Source organism: Phyllostomus discolor, chromosome 10, assembly GCF_004126475.2.
Source record: "Phyllostomus discolor isolate MPI-MPIP mPhyDis1 chromosome 10, mPhyDis1.pri.v3, whole genome shotgun sequence".
NCBI lineage: Eukaryota > Metazoa > Chordata > Mammalia > Chiroptera > Phyllostomidae > Phyllostomus > Phyllostomus discolor.
The window spans coordinates 79,046,767-79,069,334 of record NC_040912.2 but is presented as its reverse complement, the minus strand read 5'-3'; the positions used below and the strand labels follow the sequence as shown (position 1 = coordinate 79,069,334).

At 42.3% G+C, this 22,568-nt stretch overlaps 1 protein-coding gene across 3 annotated transcripts in view; it reads right to left on the bottom strand.

Moving 5' to 3' along the window:
- Positions 1 to 22,320, bottom strand: part of EXOC4 (exocyst complex component 4) — a 676,926-nt gene extending 654,606 nt beyond the window's left edge. Inside the window, exon 1 of one of the 3 annotated variants that reach the window (XM_028525527.2) lies at positions 22,155 to 22,320. In XM_028525527.2, the coding sequence (XP_028381328.1) occupies positions 22,155 to 22,240 (86 nt within the window). In that variant the 5' untranslated portion in view covers positions 22,241 to 22,320. The remainder of the gene's footprint in view (positions 1 to 22,154) is intronic. The other 2 variants (XM_036010918.1, XM_036010919.1) reach the window with 2 other exon arrangements.
- Between the last annotated feature and the right edge of the window lie 248 nt (positions 22,321 to 22,568).

Here is a 22,568-nt window from a genome sequence, read left to right as displayed (position 1 = left end):
AGGACAAGGCCAGGTACAGTATGCTGGCCCCTTCATCCCACTAACTAGGAACACAATGTACTAACAGAAAATAATAAAAGCACCTTCCCAGAAAACCCCAATGCCCCATCTAAATGCATTTCTTGGGTGCCTACGCAAGCAGCCTCCCTTCACTTTTTCCTTGGTGCGCCCATTATAATCGGACAACAGGTGGCATGCACGCTGCTAGAGTCTGGGCAGGTCTTGATCTGTTTGAATCAATCCTGGAAATTCCATTCCCCTTACCAGCGTGGCCAACAAGACTAAGGACTTCCAGGCGCAGTTTCCTTACAGGCAAGAGTAACAGGGAGCAGGCCCCTCTTCCCAACACTGACTACTGCTACACAGAGCGGAGACACTCAACAGCTCAGCCGTCTCACAACCATGGGAGCGGAAGCTAAGAGAAATGCCAAGCAACTGCTGTGATGGCATTTGCTGACCACCGAAGCAGCCGACCCTGCAGCTGCCTTACCTCAGGACTTCTCATCAGGGGGAGATGGTCAGTATCCACTGTTTAGGTCACTTGCAGTTGGTTGTCTTTTACTTACAGTTGAAAGTGAGCTAACTGATGAAAGTCACTCACACACTGAGGAGCCCCCTTCCAAACAGCTACTGAAATGACCTCGATTTGGTACAGAGCCCCTGGTGGCCTGGCAACAAGGCCATGTGAATTCTAAAACCTGTTACAACAGCCATAATGTCGATAATAATGGGCTATGCCACAAGGCAGTCCCGGCATTTACTATTCTTCCAACAGCACTAACAAGATTGATACGAATCAACAATAACCAGGGACTGAGATAGATACACTTATTAAAAATCTTTCAATAACTTAGTCTGATACATTGGCCACAGATCTGTTTCCTACATTATTTTTCTTGGATAATTTTTTTTAATTTAGTGTTATAATCAGGAACAAAGAAACCTTTTTCTCTTATCTGTTGGCTGTGGTAATTTAGAGTTTCATTAAATTCCCTCAGATTTGTCAGTTTATACATTCAGCATAATTTATTTCATTTATCTTTTTTCATTTAGGGAGGGAGTATTTTAGGCTCTCAATGATGGATGCAATCAATTATAAGTCCATCATTAGAACAGCTTTCAGAGATGGTCTGTCAGCGAATCAATCACCTGTCCACTCCTAGATATTTGCAAGCAAAATCCTGTACAACAGACTTCTCAAAACTGTCATTTAGACCAACGATCTTAATTCATGAGCCACATAATGTATAAAACTTCTTTTGCAATTTAGAGGGAGATTCGGTAGGCCAGTCTTCGACGTCAATCTAACCTAAAAGAATGCTGTAAATGTGTTACGGATGCCAAGAGAGCTGATCCAGCACGCCACTGGGAAGGGGGTGGGGGGAGGGGAGAGAATGTCATGAAGGAAGAAGGCAATGCCTCCAAGGAACGTGGGGCACACCCAGGAAATCAGCACATGGGAACCCTGAGATCTGAAGGCAGACCTTCCCCATGCCGGACACCGCACTCTCCCCTGCCAACTGGAGAAGTCCTACTCCAGACCTCCTCCAAGGTACTTTCAGGTAGAGAACACCACACAAGTGTTTGACTAATCAAGTAAATCAGAGTGGAGAATTTAGGGAGAATTTGGTTTCAAAGATAAAGCTACCAATGTTATTTGCAACATTTGGGTACAGGGTAGCTAAGTATATCTTCCTGTTGTTTCTATGATATATAACTTTGCTCTTTAAATCTGAAACCTTCCAAGCTGTTAATCCAAAGTAAAGCACAATCAGAAAATGCCTCCAATTTATCAGCCATCTCAAAGGGAAGAGTTCCTAGATAATTAACTCTATTATTTCTCTTTGTAACGGCAGACAGCCGCAGAGCATTCAGAGCTGCGCTGGACCAGTCTGCCATCTTTATAATGCGTCGTCGCATGATTTCCTCCCACCGTTTGTGGACGGAAGGAAGCACGGCAGACTGACCCAGTGCAGCTCTTCCCATTTCCCACCGTTGACACTTCACATCGTTTACAGTAAGGAGCAGCGTCACCACCAAGGAAAATGTCAGGCCCTGAGAGGACATCTTCCTGGGCATCGGCTGTCACGGTAACACGTCACTACAACGTTAGGAGTTATTTAGGCAAGAGGAAGGGTTAGTAAAATGAAGACTGAAAGTACATTGAGTCTATGGGGGGGGGTTTATCTATTTTCACGTTTAGAGAAAATATTTCTATAAGGAAAACAGCCTGCGCCATCGTTGCCCCACATTTGAAGGTCATCCTCTTGAGGTAAACTGGGCTGAATTACAATTTTCCTTTAGTAAAAAACACATTAGAGAACTCTGAGAGTACAGCCATTAAAGTTTTGTTCTCTTTTTTTCATTAAAGGAAAGGAAGGCAGCAAGGGTAGACAGCAATAATGGCTGCTGACGCTCAGAGAGGCTCACCAGCTGCCAGGGACCAGCTGCGCTGCAGACGTGACGGAGTGCAGGTGTGTTCAATTCCCGTGACACCCCTGTGGGGCGGGGCCCACTTCTACGTCCCTCCTCTTTTTACAGATGCAGGGGTCTGAAGGGGTTAATTTGCCCCACCTCATACAGGAGGGGAGGGAACGGTACAGGGGTTCAAAGCCCAGGCAGGTCTGTTTTCAGATCGTGCTCCTAACTGCTCCTGAGTCACGGGCTCCAGAGTAAAGCTGCCTGCGATAGAGCCACGGTTTCCTGCCCCTATGGCCTTGGTCATGGCATCTCATTTTGCTCGTCTCTACAATGGGGATAGTAAGTACGCCTTCCTTACAGGGTTGCTGGTTAGAATTAAATGAGATCAAATGAGGCCCGGCACATCATTAACACCCAACAACTGCCGGCGGTTGCTGCTAGCGGCCACAGCCAGAATAGCAGTAGCACTGGGAGTAGCAGAAGAAGCAGTAAAGGCAATAGTAGCATTTTTCCACGATGCAACGAAAAGGACATCCTCTGGAGGCAGGGGGTCGAATTTCAAGGCCCCCCAGACACCTGATCATTTGGCACTGGGCGTGAGCTGGATTGCTCTCTCACTTTACTCCTCCTCAACGTCAAGAACTGTGACAAGTCTGAGGTTTATATCCTACTTACAAGCTACCAAGTTAGCCTGCCACAGCTTTACGGGTGCTGGTGGAGGACACAACTCCTGGGGCAGAGACTGCAGACTTTACTACCCACAGCACAGCAAGTGGCGTGAGCACCAGCATGTCTGTTCTGTGTCCTTTCCCCGGGGTCCCTTGGGGGTTAAGCACATGGCCCCAATTGGATGCGTGCCCACACGGCACATTACTGGAGAGAACCCTGAGCTTAGAAACCCGATTCTTGTATACTGGGCAGTAAACATCTTTCCCTCTGGCTGCCCTCTGCTCCAGAGGGAGAGATTCTATCTTTCAAAGAGGCTTGCTAGCAAACATCCCGATGAGAGAGTCTACAACCAAAGGCACTCAGTGCTCTTGCTCAACAGAACTCCAAAAACGCAACACCCCCACAGAGAACTGTCTCCCGAAATGAAACCAAATCCGTTGGGCCTCCCCAAGGAAAGCATGGTGTCAAGTAAACACAAATTCATTCCCAACCAGTTCTCATTTAGGCAAAGTAAAGCCAGAAGTTGAATGTCTCACACAAGGACTATCTGCAGAATGAGTGAGCGATAGACCGAAAGAACAGACTGATTCCAGGGAGAAAGTTCCCAAGCATTCTACCAACACCCAGCAAACCCCAGTGGGAAATCATCTTACTCCGAGCCAGCCACTCGGTCCGAACTGGCAGCAGGGCAGAAGAGAACACCTGTCCCGTAGGTCACCCCGCCAGCCAGGTCAGGACCCTCTCCGCAGCCTGCTAAGCCTCCAAGAAATGGAGAACTCACTAGCTCGCAAAGCGATTCGCTGCAATTTTGAACAGCTCCCCTTATACAAAGCCATTCATTACAATAAAATAAAATAAAATAAAATAAGCCTCTCTATGTCTACCCATTGATCCCAGTCCACCTTTCCCAGGCACACAAAATAACTGTTCCCTCTTCCCTAAAGTTTCTCTTTAAATGGTAAAGGACACCCCACACTTCTTTCTTCTTCAGGTTAAACACCCCCAACTTTCTCAACTGTTTCTCCCACGACCTGGAAGCCTAACCTCCTGCTTGCTTTCCTCCAGGGTCCCCTCAAAAGCAGCTAACACTCACTTAGAATTTGCTCTGTGCCCAGCATTAATCTAAGTGGTTGGCACAAAATAATCCGTTTATTCCTAATAGCAATTATGAGGTAGGTGCCATTGCTGCTGCTCTGTTAGCCATGAAGAGGCCGACTTGGGTTCTCCAGGCACAGACCTTCTAAGTGGCAGGCGGGCCTCAAACCTGGGCAGCCTGGTTTGTAAAGCCTCGCTGCCCTGCCTCTCAGGAAGAGGTACGGAGGGCTGAACACGCCATACTCTTAATATGGTATGACCAGTCCAAACAGGAAGAGATTTCACAGCCCATAAAATGGGCACTAGCCCAAAGCAACATTGTACTTTTTTTTAGTCCAAAAATTAACCAAGATCCCTATCCCTTTGATGTTAAGTCCTAACAAGCAGCAGCTCTCACTGATCCTCTACTTGGAAAATTTTAAAACTAAGTGCAGAAATTTACTTGCCTTCCTGTGTCCTACGTGCAGGGAAGGGAAGGTGAAAGTGAGGCAAGGAGTATAAATCGAATGTCTATTACACACCAAGCAACGCGGTGGTTATTTTGCACACCTAATCCAAGGCAATTCTCAAAACAGGCTGGTGAGATAGTATCACCACCCCTTTTACGGATAAGGAATCAGAGGGACAGAGAGGTAAAGTAACTTTCACACATGCACACAGTTAATAATATCAGAATCGGCATTAAAACCAAGTATAGTTGACTCCACAGCCCATGCCTTTTCCACTATACATGCGACAAAATCCTACTTTTCCCACCTCCAGCTCCTGAGCTGCAGGACTACGCCATAATCAAGCTACAGCTCACATGGAGGGGGAAGAGCTGATAGCTACAGGTGTAACAAGAGCACTAAGCAGCATTTTTAGTAGTAACATCGAATCTGGACAACATGATTTAAAAAGCACGAGCTAAAAGACATGCGCAGATGACAAATGGTTTCGAGTTGCCACCCCGAGATGCATTCAAGTTACAGAATCATTCTTCAGATATTTTTTTCCCATTCCTATCTCAAAACCACTATGACTTACCACTTTGCCAAGTTCATGAAGGAACATAAAAGTGTAAGCTAGATTTCTGTTAAGTTCTACACAAAGATGTTTCTGGAGCACAAAGAACTTTTTTTTACTATGATAGCTCTGGCATTCTGCATGATGAATGAAATGCATCTCTCGCCATGACTAATTAGCCCCTTGGGAAGATATTTATTTACCTGATGGGCTAAAAGGACCATGATACACATGTTCAGCCACTGTTAACAGAACCTACTAGGATGTTGGATGGTTCTAGTGAATTCACAGTCATCTGTTCCATGCAAGCCTTAGAAACAAGCAAAACCCGGCACAAATAACTGCAGCTCTAAAACCAAATTGGTCAGTTTCCTTTTTTTATGTGAGCTTCTATATTTTAGGGTAGCCAGTCAAGTGTTTTGAAAGGAAAATAACTAGTCGCTATCCCTGGCTCCTCTACGGAGCAATCTTGCTTTCACTTTGGACTTAATACAGTAATGGAGTGCAGACAGGAGAACGTACACAAAAGGCATTATTACTCTTTAAAAAGACAAAAGAACGACCAGGTAAAAGAAAAAGCACACCTATGAAAGTAAGGTTAGTCACCCAAAGGGAACCCTTCAGTCAAAGACAAAAGAACAGGGTGCGACAAGAAAGAAGACGGATCTGGAATGCTATCACTAGAAATACGTTGGAAACACTTCTTACTACTCTCATCAGATATGTCAGACATGAGGTTTGACCTGGGACAAGTCACTTAAGTTCTCTGGGTCTATTTCTCTCGTCAAACAGACAGGAGAGTAAGAGTACCTGCCTCACCAGGTAGTGGTGAAGATTGGAGAAGTGTGTGATGGGCTTTGTAAAATATAAAGTGCAATCGAAGTGTGGACGTGTACACCACTAGGAACGAAACACATCATCCATGAGTCACAACACCGTTAGCCCAAAGTCCCTAAAGCCTCCTTTCATTCAAAAGTCCCTGAGGATACCTATTTATGAACTGACATCAGCCCTTGTCTCTGTATTCTTATGGGGCCGGGTACAGTAAGTGCTTAGGAAAAGTTAAATCATGACCAGCAGCCAGATGCAGGATCTGAAGAAGGCACAGAAGGTAGTCCCCTGTCTCAAGAAACAATTGCAACTAAATTATCTCCCACAGCGGGGCCTGGCTGGTGTGGCTCAGTGGACTGAGTGCTGGCCTGCAAACCAAAGGGTCACTGGTTCACTTCCCAGTCAGGGCACATGCCTGGGTTGCGGGCCAGGTCCCCAGTGGGAGGCACGTGAGAGGCAACCGCATACTGATGTTTCCCTCTTTTCCGCCCTTCCCCTCTCTCTAAAAATAAATAAGTAAACTCTTAAAAATAAATAAACAATAAGTAAATTATCTCCCACAGGGGAATGCCTGTTCAAAAATGTCTAGGAAAGGACAAACAATAGTACTGACCCTATTTAGTTTATTTATTCATTCAGCAGATAGTCATGAAGCACCACCTCCTTCGCAGGCCCAGTGCTAAGTGGCTGGACAGACAGACAGCTGTGAACAAAACCAATCCTGTCTCAGGAAGCATCCATTCTCATGGGGAAGCAGGAAAACAAAGAGAGAACGTGACAGGTGGAGGCCGAGGCAGCAGCGGGGGAAAATGGAAGGCAGGGCAGGAGGGTGAGGCTATTTTACACACAGAGATCAGGGAGGGCCTCTCAGGTCAAGGCAGCACTTGAGTGGCGCTTTCCAGGTAGTGAGGGGAGGGCAGTGGCACTGTCCAGAGAAGTCAGTTCCAGAAAGAACAGAAGACAGATGGGCTTTGAAGCAGGACATGTGTGGCCTGTTCAAAGAAGAAGGAGTGACAAGGTGATCAATGTGGATTTAGAGAAGTCAGGAAAGGTGTCAGGGATGAGATGAGGTCGGGGAGGAGGAGGCTGGGAGCCAGATCAGTTACAGCTTTGTGGGCTTTTACTCTGAAAGTGTTCTTTGAACCCACTTGGGGGCTAGCACCCATGCAAAGAATGACAGCCTTCAACCAGGGTTTAATAAAGAACACTAATATGAATAATATTATTGACTTTCAAGTGTCACTTTAATTCTATCCTCCCTTTTTCCAAAAATGATCTGACATGAATCATACAAAAATGTAGATAATACAAATGAGAAAGTGGAACTAGTTAAAAAGACGCAGGACAAACAATGCCATATCGATGTAAAACACAAGTATGCTGGTCATTCGAGCAAACGCAGTTCATATGAAATGAGCCCTCAACCTAACTCTGAGGTTCCTAGCAGCCAATGCAAAAAGGGAAACATAGCCAGGTGTATAGTTGCCATTATCAAAAAGATAGATTGCAGATCCTCTGAGGAAGGAAACTTTAAACAAGTCTTAAATTCTAAAAGAAATCTTTCACTTAAAATAATAAAGAAAACATTATACAACACAGTGAACAATGCCCTCAACAACCTTTTGGGGGAAAAGTAATAAATTTATATAACCATTCCTCATAAGTCATTCAGGAACATAACACTAAATGCAACTCAGCCCCAGCTGGTGTGGCTCAGTGGATTGAGTGCCGGCCTGCGAACCAAAGGGTCACCATTTAGACTCCCAGTCTAAGGCACATGCCTGGGTTGCAGGCTAGGTACCTAGTAGGGGATGTGTGAGGGACAATCATACATTGATTTTCTCTCCTCTTCCTTCTTCCCTTCCCCTCTCTATAAAAATAAATACAATCTTTTTTAAAAAATTATCTTTAAAAAAATAAAATGCAACTCAGACCTACAGGTTTTGAAAGACTCTGAAGATAGTCCAAGCAAGAACTTTTTCAATAATCCATTTTAATAGATGGATAGAAATTAGGGAATTTATAGGAGTAAATGGGTCTCACCATGCTTTATGAATTTCCTCCTCTCAGCAAACCTTTTAATAGTTCAAGCTGACCAGACAGTAGTTGTTTTTAAAAAGAGTCTACAGTGCACATATTTGGGATTAGAGGGTTAGTTAATCATAAGCCAGAAAAGCATGCAGTAAGGCTGACAACCAATTATGAAAAATTAAGAGCCTGGCCAGGGCTCTTGCTTGCCTGCGCCTCAAGGTTACCTACAGGTAATGACAGACTATCCCTGTGGAAGCAGTTTAGGGTACCCCACACAGTAGTGAGTCCCCAGAGTCCCACCTGTTACCTGTTAAGGGCTGCACTGAGACACTCCTCCCCATTACTATGTGGAAGCCCAAACTGCCAATGTGACTATATTTGGAGATTGGGTCTATAAAGGAGGTGAGAAAGATTAAGTCAGTCTAATGGAACTGGATGTCCTTTTAAGAAGAGGAAGAAGTGCAAGAGAGCACTCTCTCCGTAAACTCAGAGGAGTGTCCAGGAGAGGCCACTGGGAAAAGGTGGCCACGTACAAACCAGGAAGAGAGCCCTCACCAAAACCAACCCTGAAAGTACCTTGACCTTGGACTTTTAGCCTCCAGAACTGTGAGAAAATAAATGTCTGGTGTTTAGCCACTCCATCTCTGGTATTTGGTCATGGCCTGGGCAGACCAAGACACCACCCTAGGAAACAGGCCGCATTGCTGTGGTTGGGTAAATTCTCAAGACAGATGTTATCAGTCGTCCCCTCCCTTAGCCACAGCAATGCAGATCTTGGCAAATCCACAAGAACTAGCTGCCTAATACGGCCTCAGATAACTAAACTAATTAACCTGTTACAAGAAAGGCTTCACACAATACACCTGAATTTTGGAGACACCTGCGGAATAATGAGCATTCAGTCACCCTTTCTGAAAACAGTTAATAGGCTTAACTGTCAACTCAGGGCATTCCTTGTTGGCATCTGGTGACCTCTCCTCCAGGAAAAATAAAGATTAGCAAAACAATTAATGGAAATCCTTTTAAGCAACTCCGAAAAACTAATTACAAGTAAGGCTCCACACATCCCAGCATCACCTGTCAGGAAGTTAAGAGCTCTACAGAGCACCATCTACAACAAAGATTGGATCCCCACAGCGACCCCTGTTCTGGAAAGTGGGGGTGGGGGGGGGAGGAAATGAGGGGGTTCCTCTGAGCACACAAACTGGGTGTCATCAAACACCTGCACCCCACTCCTCAATCAGTGCTACCCTCTTTCTCATTTGGGCAATGCTAACTAAATTTTTAATTGCATAATGGAAACAGCAGTAAATAAGGAGACACCGTTATTTCCTAAATATTCTATCTAACATCATAAAGGCAAAAACTGAGTATTTGAAAACTCTCAACCAATACGCAAAGGTTAATCAGAACCTCACTCCAAGTAAGACAAAAATTAACTTTTAGCTTACGGATCTTTCTAGAACACAACATTCCTTTTTGTTATTGATTGCAATGCAAGAAAAAAAAGAGCCCAGAGCTGACATGATTCTTCAAAACATTATCCTATTTTCTGTCCCAAACCGCTTTTACCCAAAAGATAGGAGGTTACAGTATTAGATCTGTTTAGCCCTTATTTCAAAGTGCGAGCATCAGATTTGCCTCTCCTTTAAAATGCAAACCAGGAAACTTAAGTGCCTCACAAGCAACATATGGCTCCTCTGTCCCAGGGGAACTGAAGGTGGTCACAAAGTGTGAACTGAGTGAAAGCAGAAATCAAGAGGAGAAAAGGATTGCTAAGAACATAAACACTAACCAAACCGGTGGAGAAGGTCTTCAAAGGCCGTTTATACGAAGCAGAGCTCCCAGTGTGTGAGTAGTCTATTAATGCTTCCGATGAATTATAAAAATAACAAACCCTCATCATAATTCTGAGTTTGCGTTAAAAAAATCACATTAAAGAAGTGTTTGAGACATGTATCGCTACATAATCACCCAAGATATGGCTTCACTCGAAACATAACCAAATCTACATTACACTTTCAGATCGAGTTTATTATGTTCAATTATATACTGCAACTGTCTGTTGCTTAATTACGTCTTATTAGAGCCCATAAATACAGGATAATCCCATCCCAACTGATAAGAATTCGCAGTGACAAACAAGTCCCTCTGAAAAAGTTTTCTGATGCCTAAAAACAACATCCCTTAATTCAGTACAAAAAGGTTCATTTAATACCAAGTGACAGTAAGCAATTTCTGCTTTAAAGTCAATTGAAAACTCACTGGTGTCTTGCTTCACACAGCACTTAGGGCCAATTACTACACCAAACACATGCAGTTTTTCACTATTTCAATTAATTCGGTTACACAAAACACTTCTGGGGATCAGAAGCTATAAATCTTGTAGCCAATAGAGAAGGCCATTATCTAAAATTAAGTAAAATCACCCCCTACTAACGTATAAAACTGAGCCCAGGGTTGACAAAGTTAAGTTAAAATCTACCCCGACCCTTACTGAGCTCAGCTACCTCTTCTCCCTCTTCCACTTTAGGGCCCACGCCCTCCTTAAAGCTTTGTCCACAGGGCCCCATTTTTCACCTCTAGGGGAACGTTTTAATAGCATCTGGTCATTTTAAGGTGTATGCTACTTCCTAATTGGAGTTTCTGATGAGCTCCTCAGAAATGATGTCTTGTAAGATAGCAATAGGTGTCATGTAGTAATGGGTTACTTTGGAAATTCTGGATTACACAAATTGAAGGTTTCTTAACCGCAGACATCCAGGAGACCATAATACGCTCATGTGTAAGGTGCTTCTGGGAGGGAGGGGCAGAGAGGGGCTGGGCGGGCAGGACATGAAAAATTAATTACTTAGCGTTTCTGTAATTTAGTCATCTGCAGAACCTAGTCACCCCACCCCATTCCCTCTCCCCAGTATACACACATACGTAAGAACACACCCACATTCTTACGCAAGTTTTCAAATACACACAAAAACTAAGACACTTGTTGAATAAGCCCAGCTTCAGCAACTAAACACATTCCGATCGTATTCCACCTTTCACCGACTCAATCCCTCTTCCCCAATTATTTTGAAACAAATCTTGGACATATCATCTTCATTGGCATATATTTCAGTATATGTTGCTTTGTTAAAAAAAAAGCCACAATGCCAGTATCTCACTTTTTTCTAATAGTTAAAATGTAAATTGGTTTTTTAAAGTGCACTCAAATCACCTGAAAATCAACACAGGCTCCAGTCAGGTGGTTCAGGTGGTGGCTGAGAACTGAATTTCTAACAAATTCCCAGGTTTTATTTTGACTATAAAACAATGTCTCCCATAACGCAACGATGGGCACAGTGTTCTAAATAGAAAATCGCCTGAATTATGTGCCACCTTATTTTTTGCAACAGCTTTATAAAAAAATTTTTTTAAAGAATAGGTAAATAGGTAGAGAAGGGCAAAGGGGGGAAATTGGGACAACTGTAATAGAATAAACAAGAACAAAAGAATAAATGAAAGTCAGAAAAGGTTCTTCTAAGGATCTTAAAATTGCCCTACCCAGTCAAATGGTACACGACAATTTTCCCTTTAAACTTTCTCTTAGATGGCAAATTCCCATGTTTTCCAGGTGAAATTCCCCTCAAATAAAGGACTGGCTACCAAGAGGACCAACGTCATAACTCATCTCATGGCTGGAAGGCAGGTCACAGTGTCAGAAGCAACAGAGAAGACCGCCGGGAGCAGAGCTCATCACTGCAAACCGGGAGATGCAAGCCCAGGGCGCAACCACTCAAACGCAAGCAGAACAAAACCACCGCCAACAAAGAGACAAAATATTATGCCACCCCAAGAAAACCCATGTGTCGCTCCATGAGACCTTGGGCTAACAACTACCAATACTAACACAGTCATTAAATAAGCAAAAACAGAAAAGAACTATATTCCTAAAAATAAAGAAATACATAAACAGGTGCATAGAAGTTCCAAATCATTTCTCAGAGTTCTGCAGGAAAAGTTCCTGAAAAAGTACTATATGAATTAAAGGTATTCAACTGTTTAATTACATACACTGCAAAATACTCGAAAACCAGGACAACTCACCATGCCAAGAATTCTAGTTCACTTTCATGTCATAAGTGTTTACACACATCTGATTACGTTATTCTTCATTTCTGAGCATATGCAACCATCTGAAACAACTTACAAAAATACCAAACAGGACTCAAACTTCAACATGAAGGAAGCTGGAGCTTTCAGGGCAGAGGTGTGGGGAGGAGAGAGAGCTCCTGAAAGAGGGCTGGAGATCTGTCGAGGATCTTCCTTAGGTCTTCAGCTAGGTATCATCAGCGCATGCGTGGGAGGGACCACTCAAGGCCAGGAACTGAACCACCTTAAAGGATTAATGGCAACAATTATCTGAAATCACACCCAAACTCTCATTATTCACAGAGCAGTGGAAGGAGTACTCAACAGGATTTTGCCATTTTGGTGAGACAAAATTGACCCTAGGCTACAGCTCTGGTCCTGAAAAGACTACACTGTTTTCAAGTATTGGGTTGGCCAAAAGTCTGTTACATTTTTGTGTAAGATGGCTATAGTAGTGCTTAGTTGCAAACAATTTTGTTAGATTGTATTGTGACAACTGTCAGATCAGCATGCATTTCAAACATAAAAATGTATCAAAATTGGTGAATTTTTATGCAGCCATTTTAATATCGAAGATGGAAGAAGATATGCAACATTTTTGGCATATCATGTTTTATTATTTCAAGAAAGGTAAAAATGCAACTGAAATGCAAAAAAAAAAAGATTTATGCAGTGTATGGAGGTGCTGTGACTGATTAAACTTGCCAAAAGTGGTTTGCGAAGTTTCTTGGTACTCTTAACATTTTGGCCAAATAATTCTTTGCTGTGGGGCTGTCTGATGCTTCGGAAGATGTTTAGCAGCACTCCTGGCCTCTACCTACCAGAAGCCAATAGCGGGAAATAGCCAACATACTCAAAATATCCAAATCAATAAAATTACTGAAAATAAAAAATGTCTTTATTGAAGATAAAAATGTCCTGACTTCTAAAAGCAGCAATCAAGACTGTGGTATTATCATTAAGATGAGATGAATGGATCAGACTGAGAGTCAAGACAGACCCAAATACGTCAATGGATTTTTGACAAAGGTGCACAAGATATTCAGTAAAGGACAGTCTTTTCAATGAATGGGGTTGGAACAGGCAGACAGCCTCACAACACACACACACACACACACACACACACACAACTGGAAAAAACTGACAGGGATGCTGGAAGTGTTCTCTGACTTGATGTGAGTAGTGGTCATACAGGTAAAAATTCATCAAACCATACACTTAACACAAGTACACTTTACTATATATCTGCATACCTGGGAAGGGGAAACAAAGTAAGCCTGTAAGCTAGCATACAGAGTAAGATTCCATATTTGTTAAAAAATTACTTCTATCCATCCCACATTTCAAACACACAGAGAGAGACAGAAAGCGAGAGAGAGAGAGAGAGAGAGCACGCATGTGCACAGGAGGAATGTCTGGGATTAGATCCATCCAATTTCAATGAGGGAAACTTATAAAGGATAAAGTTTAAAATGATGTTTTATTTTTATCTTCACATTTTTCTGCATTTCCATTGTTTGAATACCTTTAATGAGCACGTACTATTTTTTATAACAATACAATGATTTTGTCATGGAAATAGTGTTATTAACAGTAGTTAATTCTGGGTGAAAAGAATATGAGTAATTTATATTTCCTTCTCTGTAATTTCCTATATTTTTAATTCTCCCACTTAAAAAGTATTTATATAACTACAAAGGCTAACATGAAAAAAATCTGTCATGCTAAAAAATGTTAACTTTGTTATAATTCACAATTATTATCTCTGTACGTAGGTGGACAAGGTCCACATGAACACTGTGCAAAAGGAAAATGGAAAGTATTCTGGGAAATGAGATTATTGGACAATGTTTCTCTTTTATGACTACATAGTTTACGAATCTGTGTGATCTAACTTTTATAAAGGAAAATGGGAAACGTTGCAAGGACAAGTGAGCCCAAAAGAGAGCAGCAAGCATGAAGGTTGCTGAGGACCCTCCATCTAGTCCAGAATGGGGAAAGAGCTTTTCAACAAATGGTGCTGGAACAACTAGACAGCCCTATGCAAAAAATAAAAAAATAAAATAAATAAAAATAATCTAGACACAGATCTTACACCCTTCATGAAAACTTAACTCAAAATCAATAACGGACCTAAATATAAAACACAAAATATAAAATTCCTAGGAAGTTACATAGGAGAAAATTTAGATGATCTTAGGTATGGCAATGAGCATAGTTAATAAAGACAATCATTAAAAATGTCCAGTTTCTCAAGATGTGGCATATATATATATACACACACACAACGGAATATGATTCGGCCATAAAAAGGAATGAAATCTTGCCATCTTCGACAACATAAATGGACCTAGAGGATATTACGCTAAGCGAAATAAGTCAGAGAAAGACAAATACTATATGATTTCACTCATATGTGGAATCTAAAAAATACAAAGCAGATGAACAAGCAAAACAGACTCAGAGAAAAACTGGTGGTAGATGGGGGTTGGAGGAGGAGGTGATGGGTGAAAAAGGTGAAAAGGAGTAAGAGGTACAAACTTCCTGTTATAAAAAAGTCATGGAGATGTAATGCAGAACACAGAAAATACAGTCAATGACGATACTGTAATAACTTTGTTAAGGTGACAGATTGGTTACTGGATATCACAGTCATCACATCCTAAGGTATGTAAATGTCAAACCACAATGCTGTATACTTGAACCTCACACAATATTGTAGGTCAACTATACTTTAATAAATAATTTTTAAAAGATTTTATGTATTTATTTTTAGAGAGGAAAGGGAGGGAGATAGAGAGAGAGAGAGAGAGAGAGAAACATCAATGTGCAGTTGCTGGGGGTCATGGCCTGCAACCCAGGCATGTGCCCTGACTGGGAATAGAACCTGCGACACTTTGGTTTGCAGCCTGTGCTTAATCCACTGAGCTACGCCAGCCAGGGCTTAATAAATAATTTTTTATAAAAACCTAGTTTCTGGAAGGGCCACAGGCAAACAGGTGCTCTACTACAGCTCCTGTGGAAGTGTAAGTCACCATCTTTCTAAAGAACATTTTGGCTCTGTCTGTCAAAACACCAAGGGCAAACACACGCACCCTGATGCAGCTACTGCGCTGCCACTGCCCTAAACTTAAATCACGGACACACTCCCAGTGTACATGAGTCCTCACTGCAGTGCATTTTCAACAGAAGATAAAAAGAAATAAAGAAACAACTGAAATGTTTAAAAGCAAAACAAAGGGTGGCCACTAATTAAATAGACTATCGTGCATCCATGACAGAATGCTACACGGCCACTAAAAAGGACGAGAGACCAGCGTGCACCACGAGAAAAGACCTCCGAGGTACACAGTAATATACAGAAAACAGATGAGCGAAGCTTCAACAGCACACAGTGCAACCCCGTTTGTCTAAAGAACATACATTATCATCTTTATGAATATGCCTTACATATAAATTCATAAACAACATTACACTGATACCTTAAATATATATTCTTTTGTTAGGATTATACATCCACACATACTTAAATATAGTCTTCAATTTTCCTCAAGGGACCCAGCCCAGGACAATTAACAGAGCTATATTATAGTTCTGGAAGGAAATGAACAGGGAGAAAAGCCTTCACTTCCTTTTTGTTGTTCCTCTCCAAATATTTGAACTTTTTTAAGTATGTGACTAATTTTAGAAAATTATGCATATAATTTAGCAATCACAGGTATAATTTTTTGATGGCAACAAGGATTATCTAGGCAAAGAAATCATGGCCCTTCAATTTGCTTGCTTATATAGTCTTCATGTCTATAATCTAATAAACCTACTTTACATTTTATGTTGGTTAACATTCTGTTTTACATACACACACAAGCAAACACTAAATCTAGCTGCTTCAGCTGACTCTCGGATCATCAAATAATAACCGTCTAAATTCAGCTACACAAGGCTCCCTGGATACAAAGAGAACATTCTGGCAACTGGAATCAAACTTTCTAGCCAACCTGGCAGTATGGTTCTGGAGGAAAATTAACATAACCTGGTTGCTATCTGGCAAACATTAACATCAAGTTTCTTGTAACCAGAGAAGCTGCAGATGCTAAAAATTAGGAAATGAACATTTGAGTGCCTTCTCTACGCCAAACTATGTGAGGCACTTTTATTTACTCTTACTTAATTTTCCCAAAAACCATAGCAGATCACCTTATTACCCCATTCTACAAGTAAGAAAGATATGATGGTTTTAAGTAACTGGTCCAAGGTTACTTTACAAAAAAAAAAAAAAAAGCCCTGGCTGGCGTAGCTCAGTGGATTGAGCGCGGGCTGCAAACCAGGCATCGCAGGTTCGATTCCCAGTCAGGGCACATGCCTGGGTTGCAGGCCATGGCCCCCAGCAACCGCACACTGATGCTTCTCTCCTTCTCTCTCTCTCTCTCTCTCTCTCTCTCTCCTCCCCCCCTTCCCTTCCCTCTCTAAAAATAAATAAATAAAATCTTAAAAAAAAAAGTATGCCTCAAAGCCTTCAAGAAATTCCCATGTTAAAAATTATACATGAGGTTAGAAACTACAACATGGGTTCCCAAGACACTAATTCTTCAAGTTTGGCCACAAAAAAAAAAATGGAACTTTTTCCCCTTGCACCCACATGTGCTTTCAGATGTCCCAGGACTTCCAGAAAGTTTAACAAGTGTTTAGTCTCCGGCTATTCTTGTAGAAATTTTCAAACTAGTGGCAAGACTCCCCGGGGGACAAAGGGAGCCGGCAACCCTAAGAAGCATCATGGGACAGGCTCAGACGATGAGAGAAGGTGGTGCTGGAGACCACACTGCCCACCGAACGCGGTTCCAGGTCCGGCTCCCCTTCCCACCACAGACTGTGTCGGGAACCTCAAAGCTCTTTGTTCAACGCTCCCATCAAAGCCTGGGCCCCTCCAACAAAGTCTCCTTTGAATTAAATACGGGCTCGACCATAACACTCTCTAAGGAATTGAACAGGTGTCCACAAGAAAGGATTCTCTACGCTTTTGAAATCCCATCTTCTGTGAAGACCTGAAAGTTGATGAAAACGTGAGCCTTCCAGCCTCCCTGACATCTGTAACCAGGGCCCGTCCAGGAAAGCTCTGCTCCGGGGTTCCCGTAAGGTCTCCTCAGTCACAGCCAAGTGTGTCTTCCCAATTAAGCCGGCCATTAAAGACCAACTGATAAAGAGAAGAGTCAACATTTAATTGGAAGGCAAATCACCTAACAGTAAGTGGTAGACACATTTCCCAATTAAAAATCTGACAAGAACTCACAAAAAGAAAACCCGCACCTCCCAAATGCCACCTTGCTTATTTCCTGTTTAGAAGGCTTCCTGCTCCAACTCCACACCGAACACGAGGGTGGGGCTGGGGGGTGTCAATAGTAAAGCAGGAAAATGCTGTGTGCACACATGAGGATAAAACTGTCCAGTCTGTACATCAGCAGGTAACCGGGACTCTGTCCACCCAGTCAGTTCCATCTTAAAGGGCCAACGGCAAGACTTCAAACCAAACACTGCAGTCAGCAGCACCCCAAAAGCCTCAATCCCACGCACTCTGTCTCTCGGAAGCCCCACCTCACCACCGGAGGACCTCTCCTGCAAAGCCACGGAGCACACCCTTTGAAACGTCTGACTGTCCTGAAATATTGTTTCAAATACTTTTTAAACGGTTAAGAATTACATTTATGAGTCTCAAGGTACTTTGAAAAATACTCAATCTGCCAAATGTAATCCTTTCATTACAATGACACTACACTTCATCTTTAAATTACATTGATGGACGACCACACTGCAGAATAACAGAGTCATTATTTAACCATCTGGTACTGTGATTAGGAACAGTGATGAGAGCCGGATATTCCATGTCTACACCTACTCTGTCCTTAGGTCAAACTCGTATTCGCCTGCACTTTTTTATCCAGTGTTAAAAGATGACTGTTAAGTGCTCCTCTAACTAATAGGAACAGCATTTTAAAGTTATGTTACAGGCAACTGTAACTGAACAACAACAAAATAATTTTTAAAATATATATATCTATATCTGGTAAAAAAGAAAAAAACTTATGTTAATGCATAATATAATCTAGAAATGACATTTTTTTACCTAACCAAACAAAAGAATTAAGGGAGAAATTTTAATGTGCACTATTCAAAAAAGAAAAACAACTGCTCAATGATAAAAAGACAAAGCTAAAATAAGCAAGCTTTTCAAAGGACAGTAAACTCTCCCTAACAAGTAACTTACTGTGACAAAATGGTGAGTGCAAGGAAACATGAAAGGACACTGGCATGGACAGTTCCATGACTCCTGAAGATGTAGCTCAGACTAAATAAATATGACTCTAAACTGTGTTTTCCCACCCTGGCCAGGTAGCTCACTTGATTGGAGCATTGTCTCATGCACCAAAAGGTTGTGGGTTTGATTCCTGGTCAGGGCACATAGGTTGGGAGTTCGATCCCCACCTGGGGCACGTAGGGGAGGCAACCAATCTCACATAAATGTCTCTCTGTTTCTCCCTGTCTCTCTCTCTCTCTCTCTCCCCCAAATCAATGAACATATTCTCAGGGGAGGATTTGAATAAATGAATGAATGAATGAATACAACAGGCATTCCTTATAGAGGTTTGTTCCCTGAAAGCTGCAGTATTGAGAGAGAATTTGAAAAGAGGTTAAGTGTAAGAGGAGGTAATCAAATTTTACACCAAGAATTAAGAACCATCAGTACCATGCTGCAATAAGAATAACACAGAGAATCCAAATTGAACAGAGAGACATATCAGCAGCAACTAGAGGAAGACAGAACAATTCACTAACAAGAAATATACATACATACCTCATTCTTTTTCTTCCAATTTTATTGAGATATTGGGTTGGCCAAAATGTCTGTTACATTTTTTCCATAAAATAAAAACACACTTTTTCATTTTCACCAACAACTTTATTGATTTGGATATGTGGAGTATGTCAGCTGTCTCTCACTATTGGCTTCTAGTGGGTAGAGGCCAGGGGTGCTGCTAAACATCTTCCAATGCATAAGACAGCCAGCTCCACAGCAAAGAATTATTTGGCCAAAATGTCAAGAGTACCAAGAAACCCTGCAAACCACATTTGACACGTTTGATCAGTCACAGCACCTTCTCCATACCCTGCACATACACATTTTTAAATGCACACTGATCTGACAGCTGTCACAAGTGAAACTAAGAAAACTGTTTCAAATGAAGTTAAACACAACTAAGTGCTACTACAGCCATCCACCAGAATAAAAGTAAAGGATATTTTGGCTAACCCAATATAAATGACATATAACGTTATATTTATTTAAGGTATACAACATGATGGATGTGTATGTTGCAATATGATTACCACTATAAGTTAACACCAATCACTTCATGTTACAATTTTTTTCCTGTAATGAGAAATTTTAAGATCTACTCCCTTAGCAACTACATTCCCCGTTCTGTTCCCTAAAGTACTCACCCCCGGCTCTCCTCCCACCCAAACACCGAAGTGATACTACAATCCTCCTCTCATTCATGGCTACTGTTTATGAAGTTTAAACCACTAGGCATGTTCAGAAGCACATCAGGGAGGAACACAACAAGGAGACAGAGTAATAACTCCCTCGCTCCAACCCCAAAGTGTTCCCGTGACTCAAAGAAATGAAACACAAACATCAACAAACACTCTGACATCAACAACATCAGTCTTAAAAAGGTCACAGATAAACATGAACCCAATCCTTACCAAACGTGTCCACAGTGCTAGGTACGGACGCTCCATTTATATCACGCTGGTAACAAATATGACAAAACAGGTGTTGTTCAAATGGCCTGAGGTGGCCAAAGGCAAGGAAGAAAAATGAAAACAATAACATGCAGCAGAAGTCAGAGCAGAAAATGCCTAGGACTGAATCACAGTGATAATGTGAAAGTAATATACATGGGCATGAGAAATGGACGGATAACCACAGATCACACTCCACACCACACAGCATTGGGAAGGTTCCCCCAGAGAACACAAAAGCAACCAAAAGCAATGTATGTTTCTGAATCAGTATCAGGGAAAAAAATGCTTTAGTTTGTTTTTTTTTTAATGCTTTTTTCAAATACAGGATTAGGGTAATTTAACTGCATTCAATAAAACTGGCATGGTATAAAAGAAATGGGTAAAGCCTACAGAAACATAAGAACACTGGTGAAAAGTCACATTTTATATAGCTGCTAACACCCCTAATTCCCCACTCCACTTCCACTGGAAATAATTACTCTTCCTCCTGGAATCCCATCACATTCCATCTGTCTCTTCTAGCCTTATGTCATAGTTTTTACTTACATATTTTATCCCTCAAATATAGCTTATTATATAACATGTTGTAAATACAGTGTACTATAATATCGTAAGTATATAGTCCACTGTAACATCATGTCAGATTAGTCTTTGCAAAACTCCAGGCATTCACTTATTGATTCAATAAATATTTCCAAAGGCCCTGGCTAGTGTGGCTCAGTTAGTTGGCAAAGCAAAAGTTCGCAGGTTTGATTCCCAGTCAGGGCACGTGCCTAGGTTGCAGGTTCCATCCCTGGTCAGGACATGTGTGAAAGGCAATCGATGGATGTTTCTCTCCCTCTCTTTCTCCCGCCCATTCCCTCTCTCTAAAAATAAATAAATAAAATCTTTTAAATAAGTATTTCCAAAGTACATAAAAGTATCAGGACCATACTACTACAAACAGGCAATAAATACATACTGTCCAAAAGAATGTTGACTGCAAGGCAGAAAAACATAAACCAGTTCAAAAAAGAACCCAAAGAAATCATGTATTATATTTCCACAGTGGATTAGAATGGGAAGCTACAAACATTCCAATATCATGAAACACCTACACTACCTGCGTATTGTCACGTCAAGAAAGGTGTCCACAACAGAACAGCATCTCCTGTGCATGGCCCACCAAGAATCTTAAGACTTTCCATACTGAGAATTATCATGTTAATCCTTTAAAATTCTTTTGTAATAATGATTAATATGCCATAATCTTAAACGAGAAGTCCCTAAATGACACCCACAAGATGGGTCTTTATCAGTCCGGGAATGGCAGGTTGTTCATTCACTTGAGAGCTTATTAACTACCAGACACTGCTAGGCCTGGGTCTTAAGAAGATCAGGACACTCCAAGAGCCCTTCAAGAACTCAACCAAAAGTTTGGCACAGGTCCGGGGGGGTGGGGGAAAGAAGGCGGGCATTCCCGTTTTATTTTATGGAAAATGCCAGAGTTGAAATTGAAATGTCAACAACGTAAAAACGTGTCATATTTCATTCAAGTGTTTTTAGTTACTCCCTCTCTCATCTTAATGTTATTTGAAAGTGTTCTTCCATCCTCAATTTGTTTCACTTAAAAAAAAAAAAGCCATAAAAGGTCCACCACTCCCACCATTTATATTTTGGGAAAGTAATAGGCATGGAGGGTAACTTGAAATCTGTTTCTTTTCTTCCTTTTTAATTTCTGTTTTTAGGAACAGACCGGGATAGGAAGGCAGAACAACAATCGGAAACAGACGTGTGACTTCAAACCCACAGCCCTTCCACCAGCTCACCACAGCCTCTTGCACGTGAGGCTGTGGCCATTCACAGGTGGTCACCTTCCTCGGCGAGCCCAGCAGCAGGCAATCGACGGATCAACGTGGAAGGAATAAATGACCACACCGGGCGTTCTCTACCAAGCCCAGAATAATGAGCGTGCTTTTAGGGTCGGGCGCCCTACAGAAAAGACTGGGGCGGGGCTCCTCCCTCTAGCTCAACCCCAGAGAAAAGGGGTCTGTGGGCACCCTGGGGTGGGCTCAGAGGAGGCAAGGAGGGAAAGGAAGGGTCAGCAGGGTGGAACCCAGCTCGCCCTTCTCCCTGCCAAAGCGGAGGTCGAGCCGCTGCCCGCTGTCCCCTGACCCTGCCTCCCTCACCTGATGACAGAGATGAGCAGCCCCGAGGGGTCTTTGCTTTTGCTGACAGTGCTTCTGTACTTCCCACCAGCTGCTTCTGCCGCCATCTTGGTACCGGGCGGAGAGCCGGTGGGTTGGAAGGAACCGAAGGCAACGGGAACTCAGTGAGTGACCTCTCTGAGAGCCCACCAATGGGAGAAGAGAAGTTCTGTGAACTTCTCACGGAACTCCAGTGGCAGGAGTGAGGGGGCGGGACCCAAGCTGCGCGTTTGGAGACCCGACGCGCCGCCCTCTAAGCACTCTGGGAACTGTAGTTCTTCTTCCGCGGCTCTTGGGCGCCGAGAAAGCCAAACCAGGGGCTGCTTGGTGAGGTCTCCTAATGAGTGTTTTGCTTGTATTTATTCTGATCTTGGGCTTTTTTGTTTCCTTGTCTTT